This window comes from Pseudophryne corroboree, chromosome 7, assembly GCF_028390025.1.
Source record: "Pseudophryne corroboree isolate aPseCor3 chromosome 7, aPseCor3.hap2, whole genome shotgun sequence".
Classification (NCBI taxonomy): Eukaryota; Metazoa; Chordata; class Amphibia; order Anura; family Myobatrachidae; genus Pseudophryne; species Pseudophryne corroboree.
Genome location: NC_086450.1, coordinates 122,695,955 through 122,712,549, shown reverse-complemented (window position 1 = coordinate 122,712,549; position 16,595 = coordinate 122,695,955). Strand labels below are relative to the sequence as shown.

Below are 16,595 nucleotides of genomic sequence, written 5' to 3'. Positions count from 1 at the left end.
ACTCTGCAGCCACCACAGGAGTGACACGCTGGCCCTGGGGGATAGGGTGATTAACCGATGCATCTGAAGATGTGATCCGGACCACTTGTCCAGTAAGTCCCATTGAAAAGTCCTCGCATGGAACCTGCCGAAGGGAATGGCCTCGTATGATGCCACCATCTTTCCCTGGACTCGAGTGCATTGATGCACTAACACCTGTTTTGGTTTTAATAGGTTCCTGACCAGTGTCATGAGTTCCTGAGCTTTCTCTATCGGGAGATAAACCCTTTTTTGGTCTGTGTCCAGAATCATGCCCAGGAAAGGTAACCGAGTCATAGGAACCAACTGCGACTTTGGAATATTTAGAATCCAGCCGTGTTGCCGTAACACTTCCAGAGAAAGTGATACGCTGTTCAGCAACTGCTCTCTCGATCTCGCTTTTATGAGGAGATCGTCCAAGAACGGGATAATTGTAACCCCTTGCTTCCTCAGGAGTACCATCATTTCCGCCATTACCTTGGTAAATATTCTCGGTGCCGTGGAGAGACCAAACGGCAACGTCTGAAATTGGTAATGACAATCCTGTACTACAAATCTGAGGTACGCCTGATGAGGTGGATAGATGGGGACATGAAGGTATGCATCCTTTATGTCCAGAGACACCATAAAATCCCCCCCTTCCAGGCTTGCGATGACCGCTCTCAGCGATTCCATCTTGAACTTGAACCTTTTCAGGTATATGTTCAGGGTTTTAAATTCAATATGGGTCTGACCGAACCGTCCGGTTTCGGGACTACAAACATGGTCGAATAATAACCCCTTCCCTGTTGCAGGAGGGGAACTTTTACCACCACCTGTTGAAGATACAATTTGTGAATTGCAGTTAACACTATTTCCCTGTCGTGGGGGGAAGCTGGTAGGTCCGATTTGAGGTATCAGTGAGGGGGCATCTCTTCGAATTCCAGCTTGTATCCCTGAGACACAATTTCTATTGCCCAGGTATCCACCTGGGAGTGAACCCACTTGTGGCTGAAATTTCGAAGACGTGCCCCCACCGGGCCTAGCTCCGCCTGTGGAGCCCCAGCGTCATGCGGTGGATTTTGTAGAGGCTGGGGAGGACTCCTGTTCCTGGGAACTAGCTGTGTTGTGCAGCTTCTTTCCTCTGCCCCTGCCTCTGGCAAGAAAGGACGCACCTCGGACTTTCTTGTTCCTTTGTGAACGAAAGGACTGCATTCGATAATGCGGTGCTCTCTTAGGCTGTGAGGGAATATAAGGCAAAAAATTTGACTTTCCAGCTGTAGCTGTGGAGACCAGGTCCGAGAGACCCTCCCCGAACAATTCCTCACCCTTGTAAGGTAAAACCTCCATATGCCTTTTTGAGTCGGCATCACCTGTCCATTGCTGAGTCCACAGGACCCTTCTGGCAGAAAATGACCTAGCATTTATTCTAGAACCCAGTAGACTAATGTCTCTTTGAGCATCTCTCATATATAGGACAGCGTCTTTAATATGCCCCAGGTTCAACAACATAGTATCCTTGTCTAAGGTATCAATTTCCTCAGATAAGGTATCCGTCCATGCCGCTACAGCAATACACACCCAGGCCGACGCGATCGCCGGCCTTAGTAAGGTACCGGAATGTGTATAAATGGACTTCAGGGTAACCTCCTGTTTGCGATCCGCAGCATCTTTGAGAGTAGCCGTATCCTGTGACGGCAGGGCTACCTTCTTGGATAAGCGTGTTAAAGCTTTGTCTACCCTAGGGGAGGATTCCCAGCGTAACCTGTCCGTTGGCGGGAAAGGATACGCCATAAGAATCCTTTTGGAAATCTGCAGTTTTTTATCTGGTGATTCCCAAGCCTTTTCACATAACTCATTCAGCTCGTGTGAGGGGGGAAAGGTTACCTCCGGCTTCTTTTCCCCATACATATGCACCCTCTTGTCAGGGACTGGGGTTTCCTCTGTGATGTGCAACACATCCTTAATTGCTATAATCATATAACGGATGGATTTAGCCAATTTTGGCTGTAACTTTGCATCATCGTAATCGACACTGGAGTCAGAATCCATGTCGGTATCTGTGTCAACAATTTGGGATAGTGGGCGCTTATGAGACCCTGACGGCCTCTGCGACATAGGATCAGGCACGGGTTGAGACCCTGACTGTCCCGAGGCTTCAGCCTTGTCTAACCTTTTATGCAAGGAATTAACATTATCATTTAAAACCTTCCACATACCCATCCAATCCGGTGTCTGCGCCGTCGGCGGAGACACCACATTCATTTGTTCCCGCTCTGCTTCCACATAGCCTTCGACATCAGACATGTCGAGACAAGCGTACCGACACACCACACACACAGGGAATGTCCTTTCTGAAGACAGTTCCCCCACAAGGCCCTTTGGAGAGACAGAGAGAGAGTTTGCCAGCACACACCCCAGCGCTCTTCTACCGTGTGTCTGCAGGGGAGAGCCTGGGAAGCTTCCTCTCAGCGGAGCTGTGGAGAAAAAATGGCGATGGTGAGTGCTGAGGGAGAAGCCCCGCCCCCTCGGCGGCGGGCTTCTGTCCCGCTTAAATATGCAATTTTTGGCAGGGGCTCATACATATATACAGTGCCCAGCTGTATATATGTTTAACTTTTACCAAAAGAGGTCCCAAATGCTGCCCAGGGCGCCCCCCCCGCCGCGTCCTGCACCCTTACAGTGACCGGAGTATGTGTAGGTGTGTGGAGCAATGATGCACAGCTGCAGTGCTGTGCGTTACCTCAGTGAAGATCACGGAGTCTTCTGCCGCCTATGAAGTCTTCTTTGCTTCTCATACTCACCCGGCTTCTGTCTTCCGACTCTGCGAGGGGGACGGCGGCGCGGCTCTGGGACCGGACGGCGAGGGTGAGATCCTGCGTACCGATCCCTCTGGAGCTAATGGTGTCCAGTAGCCTAAGAAGCAGGACCTAGCTTCAGAGAGTAGGACTGCTTCTCTCCCCTCAGTCCCTCGATGCAGGGAGTCTGTTGCCAGCAGAGCTCCCTGAAAATAAAAAACCTAACAAAATACTTTGTCTCAGCAAGGTCAGGAGAGCTCACTGAAAAGCACCCAGCTCGTCTGGGCACAGTATCAAACTGAGGTCTGGAGGAGGGACATAGAGGGAGGAGCCAGTGCACACCAGAACCTAAATTCTTTCTTAAAGTGCCCATGTCTCCTGCGGAGCCCGTCTATCCCCACGGTCCTTACGGAGTCCCCAGCATACATTAGGATGTTAGAGAAATATATATTAGAAAAAAAAATTCTATACAGACCCGAAGCAACACCATTTTATACCCCTTGCACCATATTAAGTCTCCACAGTAATGCCCCTGACACCATATTATGGTGAGTTGTGCACCTTTGACCTTCTATAAAGTGAAAGCAATGTTTAGAAAATTGTGATCAGACATCAGTGGATGAGTTTGAGTATAGACTATGTATGCCAGTGCGTCATAGAGGCCCTGTGTGTCCTCCTCCAGTCCTTTCCTTTATAAGACAGCCAGCCTGGGCCCCCTTCTCAGACGGACAACAATAACACAAAGTCACAAACACATATATTACATACTTACAAATCCGTCCTCCTGAGCGTCCTCTCTCCTACTCTGTCTGTGTCTGCTGCTCCTGTCCTGAGCTGCGGCTCCTCTTCTCTTCTCTGACTGGCGCGGCCTGACATCATGATCTCACACCGCGCCGCTTCCGGCTCCAACAAACTTTATCAAACAGCAAGCTGCAGCTTGCTTGTTATGATAGGCGTCGGTCGGCGCGGATCTGCGACGGGCGCCAGCGGGCAGAGGGGAGCAGCCCACCAATGACAGCTTTAATAGCCGCCGTCAGTCCCACCAGCAGATCTGCGGGCAGGTGGAGGGGAGTAGCCCAAGGCCCGCCGATGCCAGCTTCAACAGTTGCAGCCAGTCCCACCGGCGACAGCGCAATGTTTGTGCAGCCCGGGCCCTCCACTTTCTGTCAGAGTGGCTGGACCCGGGACAAGTGTACACAGGGCACCCCCTTGATGGTGGCCGTGGGGCCAGATACACATAATGACCCCAGTAGTGCAGTGCCAGATACACAAATATCCCCAGTAGTGCAGTGCTACCAGATACACATATGGCCACAATAGTGCCAGATACACATATGCCACCATTAGTGCAGTGCCAGATACACATATGCCCCCTGCAGTGCCAGATACACATATGCCCCCAGCAGTGCCAGATACACATATGCCCCCACCGGGCCAGATACACATATGCCCTCACAGCGCCAGATACACATATGCCCCCAATAGTGCCAGATACACAAAATGACCCCAGTAGTGCAGTGCAAGATATACATATGCCTCCAGTAGTACAGTGCCAGATACACATATGCCCCAATAGTGCCAGATACACATATACCCCAGTAGAGCAATGCCAGATACACATATGTCCCCACAGGGTCAGAAACACATATGCACCTACAGTGCCAGACACACATACTGTATGCCCCCACAGTGCCAGATACACATACAGTATGCCCCCAGCAGTACCAGATACACATATGCCACCAGTAGTGCCAGATATACATGTGCCCCCACAGTACCAGATGCACAGATGCACCCACAGTGCCAGATACATAGATGCCCCCACAGTGCCAGATACACAGATGCCCCCACAGTGCCAGATAAATATATGCCCCCATTTTTAAACTAAGTCAAGCATGTCTTAAATATACTTAAATGCTGAACTGCCACCCCTTCCAGCTTGTTTTAATGCAGGCCTGACCAATCTGTGGCTCTCCAGCTGCTGTGAAACGACACTTCCCAGCATGTCCTGCCAGAGTTTTAGCATTCCCTAATAGTAAAACTGTGGCAGAGGATGCTGGGACTTATAGTTTCACAACAGCTGGAGAGTTACGGGTTGGCCAAGCCTGTTTTACTGTCTTGTTTATTGTAAGGAATGCCTAATCCTTTGCACAGTTCCACCAACTTATTTACTCACTTCATAACTTACCCTGCATTCATGCATGTATACCTGGGAGGGGATGTGGTTAGCAACCCGGCAATCAGCAGTCATGTGACCAACGCCGGAATCCAGACACCACTCGGAATCACAGCGACAGAACACCGACAGCCAACAGGTAAGTAGCAGGGAGACGGTTAAGGTTAGGGCCCAAGGGATGTATTAGAAACTATAGGGGGGTAGCCCTAGTCCCCCCTCCCACCACCCGCTGTCTTAGCTCTAGCCGCCACCCCCCAAATCTTAACCCACACATTTGGCAAAATGACAATTACATCACAATGTTATCCAACACGATCTGACAGTTTCTGATGTAGAACTGCTGTTCCACATAACCAGGTGAACTTCACTTACCAGTGCCCCGCTGCTAAGCAGAATCATGAAGATAATGAAAGTCTCAAACCAGTTGTGCTCTACTATCCGAAAACATGTTTTCCTTAGGTTCCACCACTGCTTTCCTCTCCCTTCTAAAGTACTGACATCACAAATTGGGAACTTTTTAATGCACCCTACAAATATAAAGAGACAAGGAACACATTAATGTATATATTAGTAGGTACAATTATAGAAAATCTACTCCTGAAGGCTGTGCCACAATATTTCAATTTGATCTCATTAAATAATCCATCAGAATTTGTGCATGTTATTGTTTCCTTATAGATTGCAATCCAGAGCATTTGCAAACGATGATCAAGGGCTCCAATTTACTGGGCACGGGACAGTCAGAGTGGAATGTTGGGGCTCCGCATTAGTAGCACATCAGACAGGGAGAACCAGGAGACTGCTGCCACAGACTATCTCCATAGCCCAGTGCACGCTGCTGTCTGCTGGGCTGCGGAGGATCCAGAGAGGCTACTGCCACTGAGCAACATCAGTCTCCCCTCTCTCTGCACATGGACCCTCATTCAGCTTCAGTTGCAGTTTTGCATTAAACTGCAACTGGCTGCAATCGCATGCTGGGGGCCGCCCAGCACAGGGCAAGGCCACCCAGCATGCTAATACCCTGCAGCGATGTGATCGCAATGTAATTGCGATCGCATCGCTGATTTGTAGAAGCCTCTCTGCCCCTGCAGCCATACTGGTTGGTATGAGTTGCAGTAGCCGCGTGTAACATCACGCAGCCGCCCCAACCCAGTCCGTTTCTGATGACACGCCTCCCATCGCCAAGTCGCCACCCTGCGAATTCCTCTGCCTGTCAATTGCATAACTGCAATGTGATTGCATCTCAAATCCATCTGAAGTTGAATACCCCCCATAGGGTATCTGATTTTGATTTCTGATTTTCTTTGTATGCAGGGTAAATACTGTCTGCTTTTGCATGTAGCCCACAAATTCTGGACAGCTTTACACTGCAATGTAAATTTCACTTTGGACACACAACCACCCAAACCTAAATCTCTCTTTACATTTTAAATCTGCCCCACCTGCAGTGCAACATGGTTTTACCAAGGTGCTTACGTACTTTATTACCAAATCAGAATCAGGCACATAGTATTTTTAATAAAAATGGGGGTGGGGGTATCCATGCCTCTCTGATTTGGTCACAGGAAGTCCCAGTACCCGGACCTGTCACTGCTCTCACCAGCCTAGGATATGATAGTCCCTTAGTTGTTATGAGGTTCCTTTGCTGGAATGCATTGATGAATGATGATGTTATTCTATTCAAAAGAAAGTTCAAATTTTTTTTGTTTCCCTTTTTGTTTAACTGTTCAAAGAACATTTCTTCAATTGTTTTATGGATTATTTTGCATCCTGATATAGTGAACCATCCTATTGCCATGACTCTTCATTTCCGGTGTGTTCATGAACATGGACACTGAACAATGGCCCTCATTCCGAGTTGTTCGCTCGCAAGCTGCTTTTAGCAGCTTTGCACACACTAAGCCGCCGCCTACTGGGAGTGAATCTTAGCTTCTTAAAATTGCGAACGAAAGATTCTCAAAATTGCGATTACACACCTCTTAGTAGTTTCTGAGTAGCTCCAGACTTACTCGGCATCTGCGATCATTTCAGTGCTTGTCGTTCCTGGTTTGACGTCACAAACACACCCAGCGTTCGCCCAGACACTCCTCCGTTTCTCCAGCCACTCCCGCGTTTTTCCCAGAAACTGTAGCGTTTTTTCCCACACGCCCATAAAACGGCCTGTTTCCGCCCAGAAACACCCACTTCCTGTCAATCACATTACGATCGCCAGAACGAAGAAAAAGCCGTGAGTAAAATTCCTAACTGCATAGCAAATTTACTTGGCGCAGTCGCAGTGCGAACATTGCGCATGCGCACTAAGCGGAAAATCGCTGCGATGCGAAAAAATTTACAGAGCGAACAACTCGGAATGACCCCCAATGTAAGACAAATCTGCATATCCTTAGCTGTGGTCTCAGGTTCTTTTTTTTCTGCTTTTTTTTATATCTCCTATATAATAGCCCTGTGATTCTGTGTCTGGGTCTCTAACGCTGGGCGTGGCTAGGAGCTCTCATTGGGTTAGTGACAGGTCTATCACACCCAGTCCACAGCTGATTGGGTGAGAAACACCCTCCCACACAGGTTACATCCAATGGGAGGCTCTGCCCTTTGCCTGCTGTGTTGTCACAGAGCAGGATTAGCAATGGGACTGATGGAGCTGCAGCTTCAGCCCCACACCCCAAAATAGTCCCCCTGCATCTGCAGCAACACACCCTCCAACAATTTACACATAAACACATTTGGAAAGGGGGCGTGGCCACGGGTACAGCGCCGTGGCCACGCCCCTTTTCCTATACTTTCGATGGAAGCTTGGAGAGTCAAAAACGGTACAGACCATAAAAAAAAGGTTCTGTACCTGCCAGAAAGGTGCAGCTGGAGGGTATGCCACTGCACCTGCAGCAAGTCTGCGCTGTAGAGAGGGGGAAAACATCCTTTTACTGCAGAGTCCTATGGGGGTCATTCCAAGTTGATCGCTAGCTGCATTCATTTGCTGTGCAGCGATCAGGCAAAAACTCGGCACTTCTGCGCATGCGTTTGCAGCGCAATGCGCACGTGCGGCATACTATTACAACAAACTATGTCGTTTTACACAGGGTCTAGCGATACTTTTCAGTCGCACAGGCAGCCGCAGAGTGATTGACAGGAAGAGGGCGTTTCTGGGTGTCAACTGACCGTTTTCAGGGAGTGTTCAGAAAAACGCAGGCGTGGCTGGGCGGACGCAGGGCGTGTTTATGACGTCAAATCAGGAACTGAATGGTCTGAAGTGATTGCAAGCGCCGAGTAGGTCTGAAGCTACTCAGAAACTGCACAAAATATTTTTGGACCCGCTCTCCGATCCCTTCGGTCGCACTTCTGCTAAGCTAAAATACATTCCAAGTGGGCGGCGGCATAGCGTTTGCACGGCTGCTAAAAACTGCTAGCGAACGATCAACTCGGAATGACCACCAATGTCTTGCTGCCAGTTCACCTGCCCCCTCCGGCAGCAACAATCCCCACTCCCTAGCCGCGCCACAGGTGGAAAAAAAGCTGCTGCGGCCACCGGCATAGATGTGTATGAAAGCGGCGCAGTTGAAGACTTTCATAGGCCTCCCAGCATGGCATACTCTCTGAGCCCCGGAGCCTCCTCTGAGCGTGATGTCACAGAACTGCCTCCCCACCACAGCCGCACCCAGATCCCCAGAGGCCCTCACTCCGCAACACAGCACCTGGGCTGCCGGCCTGGAAGCCCCGAGATGGTTAATGTAGCGGATAGAGGGGGTGATATCGTGGAGGGTAATGTCTGGACGCTGAATCAATGTAAAAGGTGACAGTGCTGTGCAGTACAGTGGGTGTGCAGTCAGGGCCATTGCTAGAGTGTTCAGCGCCCCCCTGCAAACTTACAACATCTAAGGACTTTGATAAAATTGATGAGTCAGTCGCAACTGGCACCACAATAGGTTGGTTGATATGAAATGCCGACACAACCTTCGGAAGAAACTGCTGACGTGTCCGAAGCTCCGCTCTGTCTTCATGGAAGATCAAGTATGGGCTTTTACATGACAAAGCCCCCAACTCCGACACACGTCTAGCAGAAGCTAAGGCCAACAAAGTGACAGCCTTCCACGTGAGAAACTTGACCTCAACCTCCTGTAGAGGCTCAAACCAGTCTGACTGGAGGAACTGCAGCACCACGTTAAGATCCCAAGGCGCTGTAGGCGGTACAAAGGGAGGTTGGATGTGCAGAACTCCCTTCAAAAAAGTCTGAACCTCAGGGAGGGCAGCCAACTGTTTCTGGAATAAAATAAGATTTTAAACCTACCGGTAAATCTTTTTCTCCTAGTCCGGAGAGGATGCTGGGGACTCCGTAAGGACCATGGGGTATAGACGGGCTCCGCAGGAGACATGGGCACTATAAAGAACTTTAGATGGGTGTGCACTGGCTCCTCCCTCTATGCCCCTCCTCCAGACCTCAGTTAGAGAACTGTGCCTAGAGGAGACGGACAGTACGAGGAAAGGATTTTTGTTTATCTACGGGCAAGATTCATACCAGCCCACACCATCCACACCGTATAACCTGGAATATACGCAACCAGTCAACAGTATGAACAAAAACAGCATCAAACAAAGACTGATCTCAACTGTAACATAACCCTTATGTAAGCAATAACTATATACAAGCCTTGCAGAAAAACGTCCACACAGGGACGGGCGCCCATTATCCTCTACGGACTAGGAGAAAAAGATTTACCGGTAGGTTTAAAATCTTATTTTCTCTTACGTCCTAGAGGATGCTGGGGACTCCGTAAGGACCATGGGGATTATACCAAAGCTCCAGACCGGGCGGGAGAGTGCGGATGACTCTGCAGCACCAATTGAGCAAACATGAGGTCCTCATCAGCCAGGGTATCAAACTTGTAGAAATTAGCAAAAGTGTTTGAACCCGACCAAGTCACCGCTCGGCAAAGCTGTAATGCCGAGACGCCTCGGGCAGCCGCCCAAGAAGAGCCCACCTTCCTAGTGGAATGGGCCTTTACCGAATTTGGTAACAGCAATCCAGCCGTAGAATGAGCCTGCTGAATCGTGTTACAGATCCAGCAAGCAATAGTCTGCTTTGAAGCAGGAGCACTAACCTTGTTGGCTGCATACAGGATAAACAGTGCCTCTGTTTTCCTAACCCGAGCCATCCTGCCAAACATACATTTTTAAGGCCCTGACTACATCAAGGGACTTAGAATCCTCCAAGTCACTCGTAGCCAAAGGTATCACAATAGGTTGGTTCATATGAAAAGATGAAACCACTTTAGGCAAAAATTGAGGACAAGTCCTTAATTCCGCTCTATCCACATGAAAAATAAGATAGGGGCTTTTGTGAGACAAAGCTGCCAATTCTGACACCCGCCTTGCAGATGCCAAGGCCAACAACATGACCACCTTCCAAGTGAGAAATTTTAATTCAACCGTTTGAAGAGGTTCAAACCAGTGAGATTTTAGGAACTGTAACACCACGTTAAGGTCCCATGGTGCCACTGGAGGCACAAAAGGAGGCTGGATGTGCAGCACTCCCTTTACAAAAGTCTGGACTTCTGGAAGAGAAGCCAATTCCTTCTGAAAGTAAATTGATAGTGCAGAAAATCGGTACCTTAATGGAGCCTAATTTTAGGCCCATATCCACTCCTGTCTGTAGAAAGTGGAGAAAACGGCCCAGACAGTTCCCCAATAAGGCCCTGTGGGGAGACAGAGAGAGAGAGTATGCCAGCACACACCCAGCGCCAACTGACACTGGAAATAAAATTCCCAGATAAAACAGCGCTTTTATATAAATATATGCATATACACTCACTGTGCCAATTAAAAGTGCCCCCCCCCCCCTCTCTTATTTGCCCTCTGTCACCGTGTTCAGCAGGGGAGAGTCCGGGGAGCCAGCTTCTCTGCAGTGTGCTGTGGAGAAAATGGCGCTGGTCAGTGCTGGAGGATCAAGCTCCGCCCCCTCAGCGGCGGGCTTCGGTCCCGCTCAAATTTTCAATACTGGCGGGGGATTAATAAATATACTGCCTCCGCACTCTATATACTTGACAGCCAGTCCCTAGAGCAGAGGTTCTCAAACTCGGTCCTCGGGAGCCCACACAGTGCATGTTTTGCAGGTAACCCAGCAGGTGGACAGGTGTATTAATTACTCACTGACACATTTTAAAAGGTCCACAGGTGGAGCTAATTATTTCACTTGCGATTCTGTGAGGAGACCTGCAAAACATGCACTGTGTGGGCCCCCGAGGACCGAGTTTGAGAACCTCTGCCCTAGAGGTTTATTATTGCTGCCCAGGGCGCCCCCCCCTTGCGCCCTGCACCCTTCAGTGCCCGCTGTGTGTGGGAGCAATGGCGCGCAGCGCTACCGCTGCGCGTTACCTCAGAGAAGATCTGAAGTCTTCTGCCGCCTTTGAAGTCTTCTTTCTTCTTATACTCACCCGGCTTCTATCTTCCGGCTCTGTGAGGAGGACGGCGGCGCGGCTCCGGGACGAACGGCGAGGGTGAGACCTGCGTTCCGACCCTCTGGAGCTAATGGTGTCCAGTAGCCTAAGAAGCATAGCCTAGTATTTAAGTAGGTCTGATTCTCTCCCCTCAGTCCCACGATGCAGGGAGCCTGTTGCCAGCAGTGCTCCCTGAAAATAAAAAACCTAACAAAATTATTTTTCAGAGAAACTCAGGAGAGTCCTTTAATGCACCCAGTCTCCTCTGGGCACAGGATCTAACTGAGGTCTGGAAGAGGGGCATAGAGGGAGGAGCCAGTGCACACCCATCTAAAGTTCTTTATAGTGCCCATGACTCCTGCGGAGCCCGTCTAAACCCCATGGTCCTTACGGAGTCCCCAGCATCCTCTAGGACGTAAGAGAAAATGGATAGGGCTGAAATTTGGACCTTTATGGATCCTAACCTCAGGCCCATATACACACCTGTTTGCAGGAAGAGGAGAAAACGTCCAAGGTGAAACTCCACCACAGGAAACTTCTTGGACTCACACCAAGAAACATATTTTTTCCAAATACGATGGTAATGTTTAGACGTTACTCCTTTCCTAGCCTGTTTTAGGGTAGGAATAATCTTGTTCGGAATGCCCTTCCGCGCTAGTATTTGGCGTTCAACCTCCATGCTGTCAAACGTAGCCGTGATAAGTCTTGATAGGCGAACGGCCCCTGCTGCAGCAGGTCCTCCCGAAGAGGAAGAGGCCTCGGCTCTTCTAGCAGTAGATCCAGAAGATCCGCGTACCAAGCCCTTCTTGGCCAGTCCGGGGCAATGAGGATTGCCTGAACTCTTGTTCTCCTTATAAGTTTGAGAACTCTTGGAATGAGTGGAAGTGGAGGAAACACGTACACCGACTGGAACACCCACGGAGTCACTAGAGCGTCCACTGCCACTGCTTGTGGGTCCCTCGACCTGGAACAATACCGCCAAAGCTTCTTGTTGAGAGGAGAGGCCATCATGTCGATTTGGGGTACGCCCCAAAGATCTGTTACCTCCTTGAACACCTCCGGATGGAGACCCCACTCCCCTGGATGGAGATCGTGTCTGCTGAGGAAGTCCGCTTCCCAGTTGTCTAATCCCGGAATGAAGATTGCTGACAGCGCCAACGCGTGTTTTTCTGCCCAGAGGATGATTCTTGTCACCTCTGACATTGCAGTTCTGCTCTTCGTTCCGCCCTGTCGGTTTATGTAAGCCACTGTCATTACATTGTCCGACTGCACTTGAATGGCCCGATTTCTCAGAAGACGGGCCGCTTGGAGAAGACCGTTGTAGACGGCTCTTAGTTCCAGAATGTTTATCGGCAGGCTGGCTTCCAGACTTGACCACCTTCCTTGGAAAGTTTCCCCTTGAGTGACTGCGCCCCAGCCCCGGAGACTTGCATCCGTGGTTAGAAGGACCCAGTCCTGAATCCCGAACCTGCGGCCCTCCGGAAGGTGAGGTAATTGCAGCCACCAGAGGAGTGAAATCCTGGCCTTTGGCGACAGACGTATTCTCTGGTGCATGTGTAGATGGGATACCAACCACTTGTCCAGGAGTTCCAGTTGGAAGGACCTGCGTGAAACCTCCCGTACTGCAGAGCCTCGTAAGAGGCCACCATCTTTCCCAGAAGGCGAATGCACTTATGAACCGACACCCGGGCTGGCTTCAGAACATCTCGGACCATTGTTTGTATCACCAGCGCTTTTTCCTCTGGAAGAAACACCCTCTGCACTTCCGTGTCGAGGATCATTCCCAGAAAGGACAACCTCCTGGTTGGTTCCAAATGTGATTTTGGAAGATTCAGGATCCAACGGTGTTCCCTGAGCAGGTGGGTTGTGAGAAGAATGGACTGTAACAGCTTCTCCTTGGACAATGCCTTTATCAGCAGATCATCCAGATATGGAATTGTGACCAAGGGGATTTTGGGGTGTTTGAAATGTGCGCAGGGCAGCTTTAACAAGTGTAAATTGTCTAAACGGAAATTGAACACAAAAGGAACACAATTTTTTCTCAGTATGTTTTTTTTTTTTCCATATAATAATGACTGGACACTAATTACATCAACTGAGAACATTCGTTGAACAACTGAGGATCACCATACTGAATACCCTCAAGGGACGTATACGTTATATTTATTTGATGTTTATATTGGGCGCTTATACTGAGAAAAAATTGTCTTCCTTTTGTGTTCAGATATGGAATTGTGTTCACCCCCTGTCTGCGGAGGAGAACCATAAGTTCCTCCATCACCTTGGTGAATACTCTTGGTGCTATGGAGAGGCCATATGGCAGGCCCTGGAACTGATAGTGACAGTTCAACAGTGCGAATCGGAGATAAGCTTGATGCGGCGGCCAAATCAGAATGTGGAGGTACGCATCCTTAATATGATAACCAGGGATACCAGGAATTCCCCCTCTTCCAGACCTGGGGGTAAATTTACTAAGATGGGAGTTCTATTTAAGATGGGATGTTGCCCATAGCAACCAATCAGATTCCAGGTATTATCTTCTAGAAGGTGCTAGATAAATGAGAAGTAGAAGCTGATTGGTTGCTATGGGCAACATCCCATCTTAAATAGAACTCTTAGTAAATTTACCCCCTGATATCACCGTCCTTAGAGACTCCATTTTGAACTTGAACTCCTTCAGAAAGGGATTTAGCGATTTTAGGTTCAGAATGGGCCTAATCGAACCATCCGGTTTCGGTACCACGAAAAAGGTTCGAATAGTAACCTTTGTTTTGCATATGAGGAGGGATCGGTACAATAACCTGTGCCTCCACCAACTTCTGGACGGCTGCCTGCAGGACAGTCCTGTCTGCCAGCAAAGCTGGCAAGCCTGATGTGAAGAATCGGTGAGGAGGGAGATCTTGAAATTCCAGCCTGTACCCCTGGGACACAATATCCTGTACCCAGGGATCCAGGCCAGATGACACCCAGACGTGACAAAAAAGCCTGATTCTCGCTCCCACCAGCCCCATCTCCAGGGTGTGTAGTCCACCGTCATGCGGAGAACATCGGCGTACCTGAAGCAGGTTTCTGTTCCTGGGAACCCGCAGCAACAGGTTTCTTGGATTTGGCCCGACCTCCCCTAAAGAAGGTGTTGGACGGTCTGGCCTTTCGGGGCTTGGCAGCCCGAAAGGGCTGTGATACAGTTGAAGAAAAGGGTTTCTACGTAGCTGGTGCAGCTGAGGGAAGAAAGGGTGACTTACCCGCTGTAGACGTGGAGATCCACGCATCCAACGTTTCTCCAAAGAGAGCCTGACCTGTGTAGGGTAGGGTCTCCACACTTCTGGATTCTGCGTTGGCAGACCACTGTCGCAGCCACAGTCCTTGACGAGCTAAGACAGACATGGAAGAAATTCCTGCAGCCATGGAACCCAGGTCTTTCATGGATTCTACCAGAAATCCTGCCGAATCCTGAATGTTACGCAAAAACAATTCAACATCAGATTTATCCATTGTATCCAAATCTTCAAGTAATGTGCCTGACCACTTTACTATAGCTTTGGCAATCCAAGCACTGGCAATAGTGGGACGTAGTCTGGATACCGACTCATCAACAATGGGCGGGTTTTCCCATTTTTTCCTATACTCCACAGGGAAAGGAAACGCCACCTGGACCCTTTTAGGAATCTGGAATTTTTCTCAGGGTTTTCCCAAGTTTTTTAAAAAATAGCATTTAATTCTTTTGACGCAGGGAAGGATAGCGAGGCTTTCTTATTTTCAGTGAAGTAAGCCTCCTCAAACTGCTCAGGTGTTGTATCAGTAATATTCAACACATCCCTAATGGCCTCTATCATCAACTGCACCCCTTTTGCAAGAGATGCTGCCCCCCTCAACACCTCCCCATCACCGTCCGCAGTGTCAGAATCGGTATCCGTGTCGTCTTGCATAATCTGTGCAAAAGCACGTTTTTGGGAATATACAGTGGGGGGCCCTGAGGTAACAGAACTGGGCCAGACTGCCATAGAGTTCTGTAAAGCCTGAGTTGCAGACTCATTCTGTGTAACCCTAGAAGACATCTGAGAAATCATAGATTTGATAGAGGATAACCACTCAGGCTCCCTTGCTGGTATCTGTGCTAAAACAGTGCAATCCTGATTACATGGAATGGGATCATCCCGAGAGGACATATCCTCTGCAGCATATGACACAGAGTCCTTGGACATAGCTTAATGGAGACCACAGACACTTCACACACACACAGGAGAGGACAGACAGAGTTTCACCCCCAAGAATGGCAAGAGAGACACTGAGATTGGAGCCAACCCACACACAGCGCTTTTTATTTAAAGGGAGACCCCCAACCAGCGCTGACTGTGCACCTTAATATCTTACACAGTCTTTACACAGCCTCCCCCCCCTTCTACAACCCCCTGGTACCGTGAGAGATAGCTGGAGTTGTTCTGGAGGGACTTGCTCTTCACTGACAGCGTTGTGTAGGCAGGAAAATGGTGCTGAACGCTGCTGGGTCCGCTCTGAGAAGCTCCGTCACCCAAAATAGAGCTGTCTTCCCGCTCTTCATAAGATTATACTGGCCTGAGGAATTATGCTGGCAGCGATCCAGGGACCCTGACAGGCTGGAAGGTAATTGTAGGGTGTAGGCGCTGGCTCAGGGCGCCTCACAGCGCCGCACAACGTACTGCTAAGCCCCGGAGTGCAGTTAGTACTGCGCTCCATACCCTGTTGCCACCATCTTCACACCGCCCCCCCCCCCCCACACGCACTTGCTAGGGGGGTTGGTGTCTCACTCGCCACCAATCTTCTGGCTCTGTAAGGGGATGGCGGCATGTAGCTGGGGTGAGCGATCCCCTGTGGCTGGGAACGATCGATCCCCTCAGGAGCTCAGTGCCTGTCAGCGGAGATAGTGGCTCAGACCCCGCAGGGCTGACACTACTCCCCCCTTAGTCCCACGATGCAGGGAGGCTGTTGCCAGCAGCCTCCCTGTAAAATAATAAAAAAAAACTTTTTCTAGCTGTGACTGGCTCCTCCGGGCACATTTTCTAAACTGAGTCTGGTAGGAGGGGCATAGAGGGAGGACCCAGCCCACACTCTCAAACTCTTAAAGTGCCAATGGCTCCTGGTGGACCCATCTATACCCCATGGTACTAATGTGGACCCCAGCATCCTCTAGGACGTAAGAGAAATATATTTTTTCTTTTTATC

At 49.6% G+C, this 16,595-nt stretch overlaps 1 protein-coding gene across 6 annotated transcripts in view; it reads right to left on the bottom strand.

Annotated features, from left to right (window-relative positions):
• The window catches only part of LOC134944764 (sodium channel protein type 2 subunit alpha-like), a 419,840-nt gene that overhangs the window by 76,511 nt on the left and 326,734 nt on the right, over positions 1-16,595 (bottom strand). For all 6 annotated transcript variants that reach the window (XM_063933615.1, XM_063933612.1, XM_063933610.1 and 3 more), the window contains one exon: positions 5,344-5,498. In XM_063933615.1, coding sequence (XP_063789685.1) covers positions 5,344-5,498 — 155 coding nt within the window. The remainder of the gene's footprint in view (positions 1-5,343; positions 5,499-16,595) is intronic.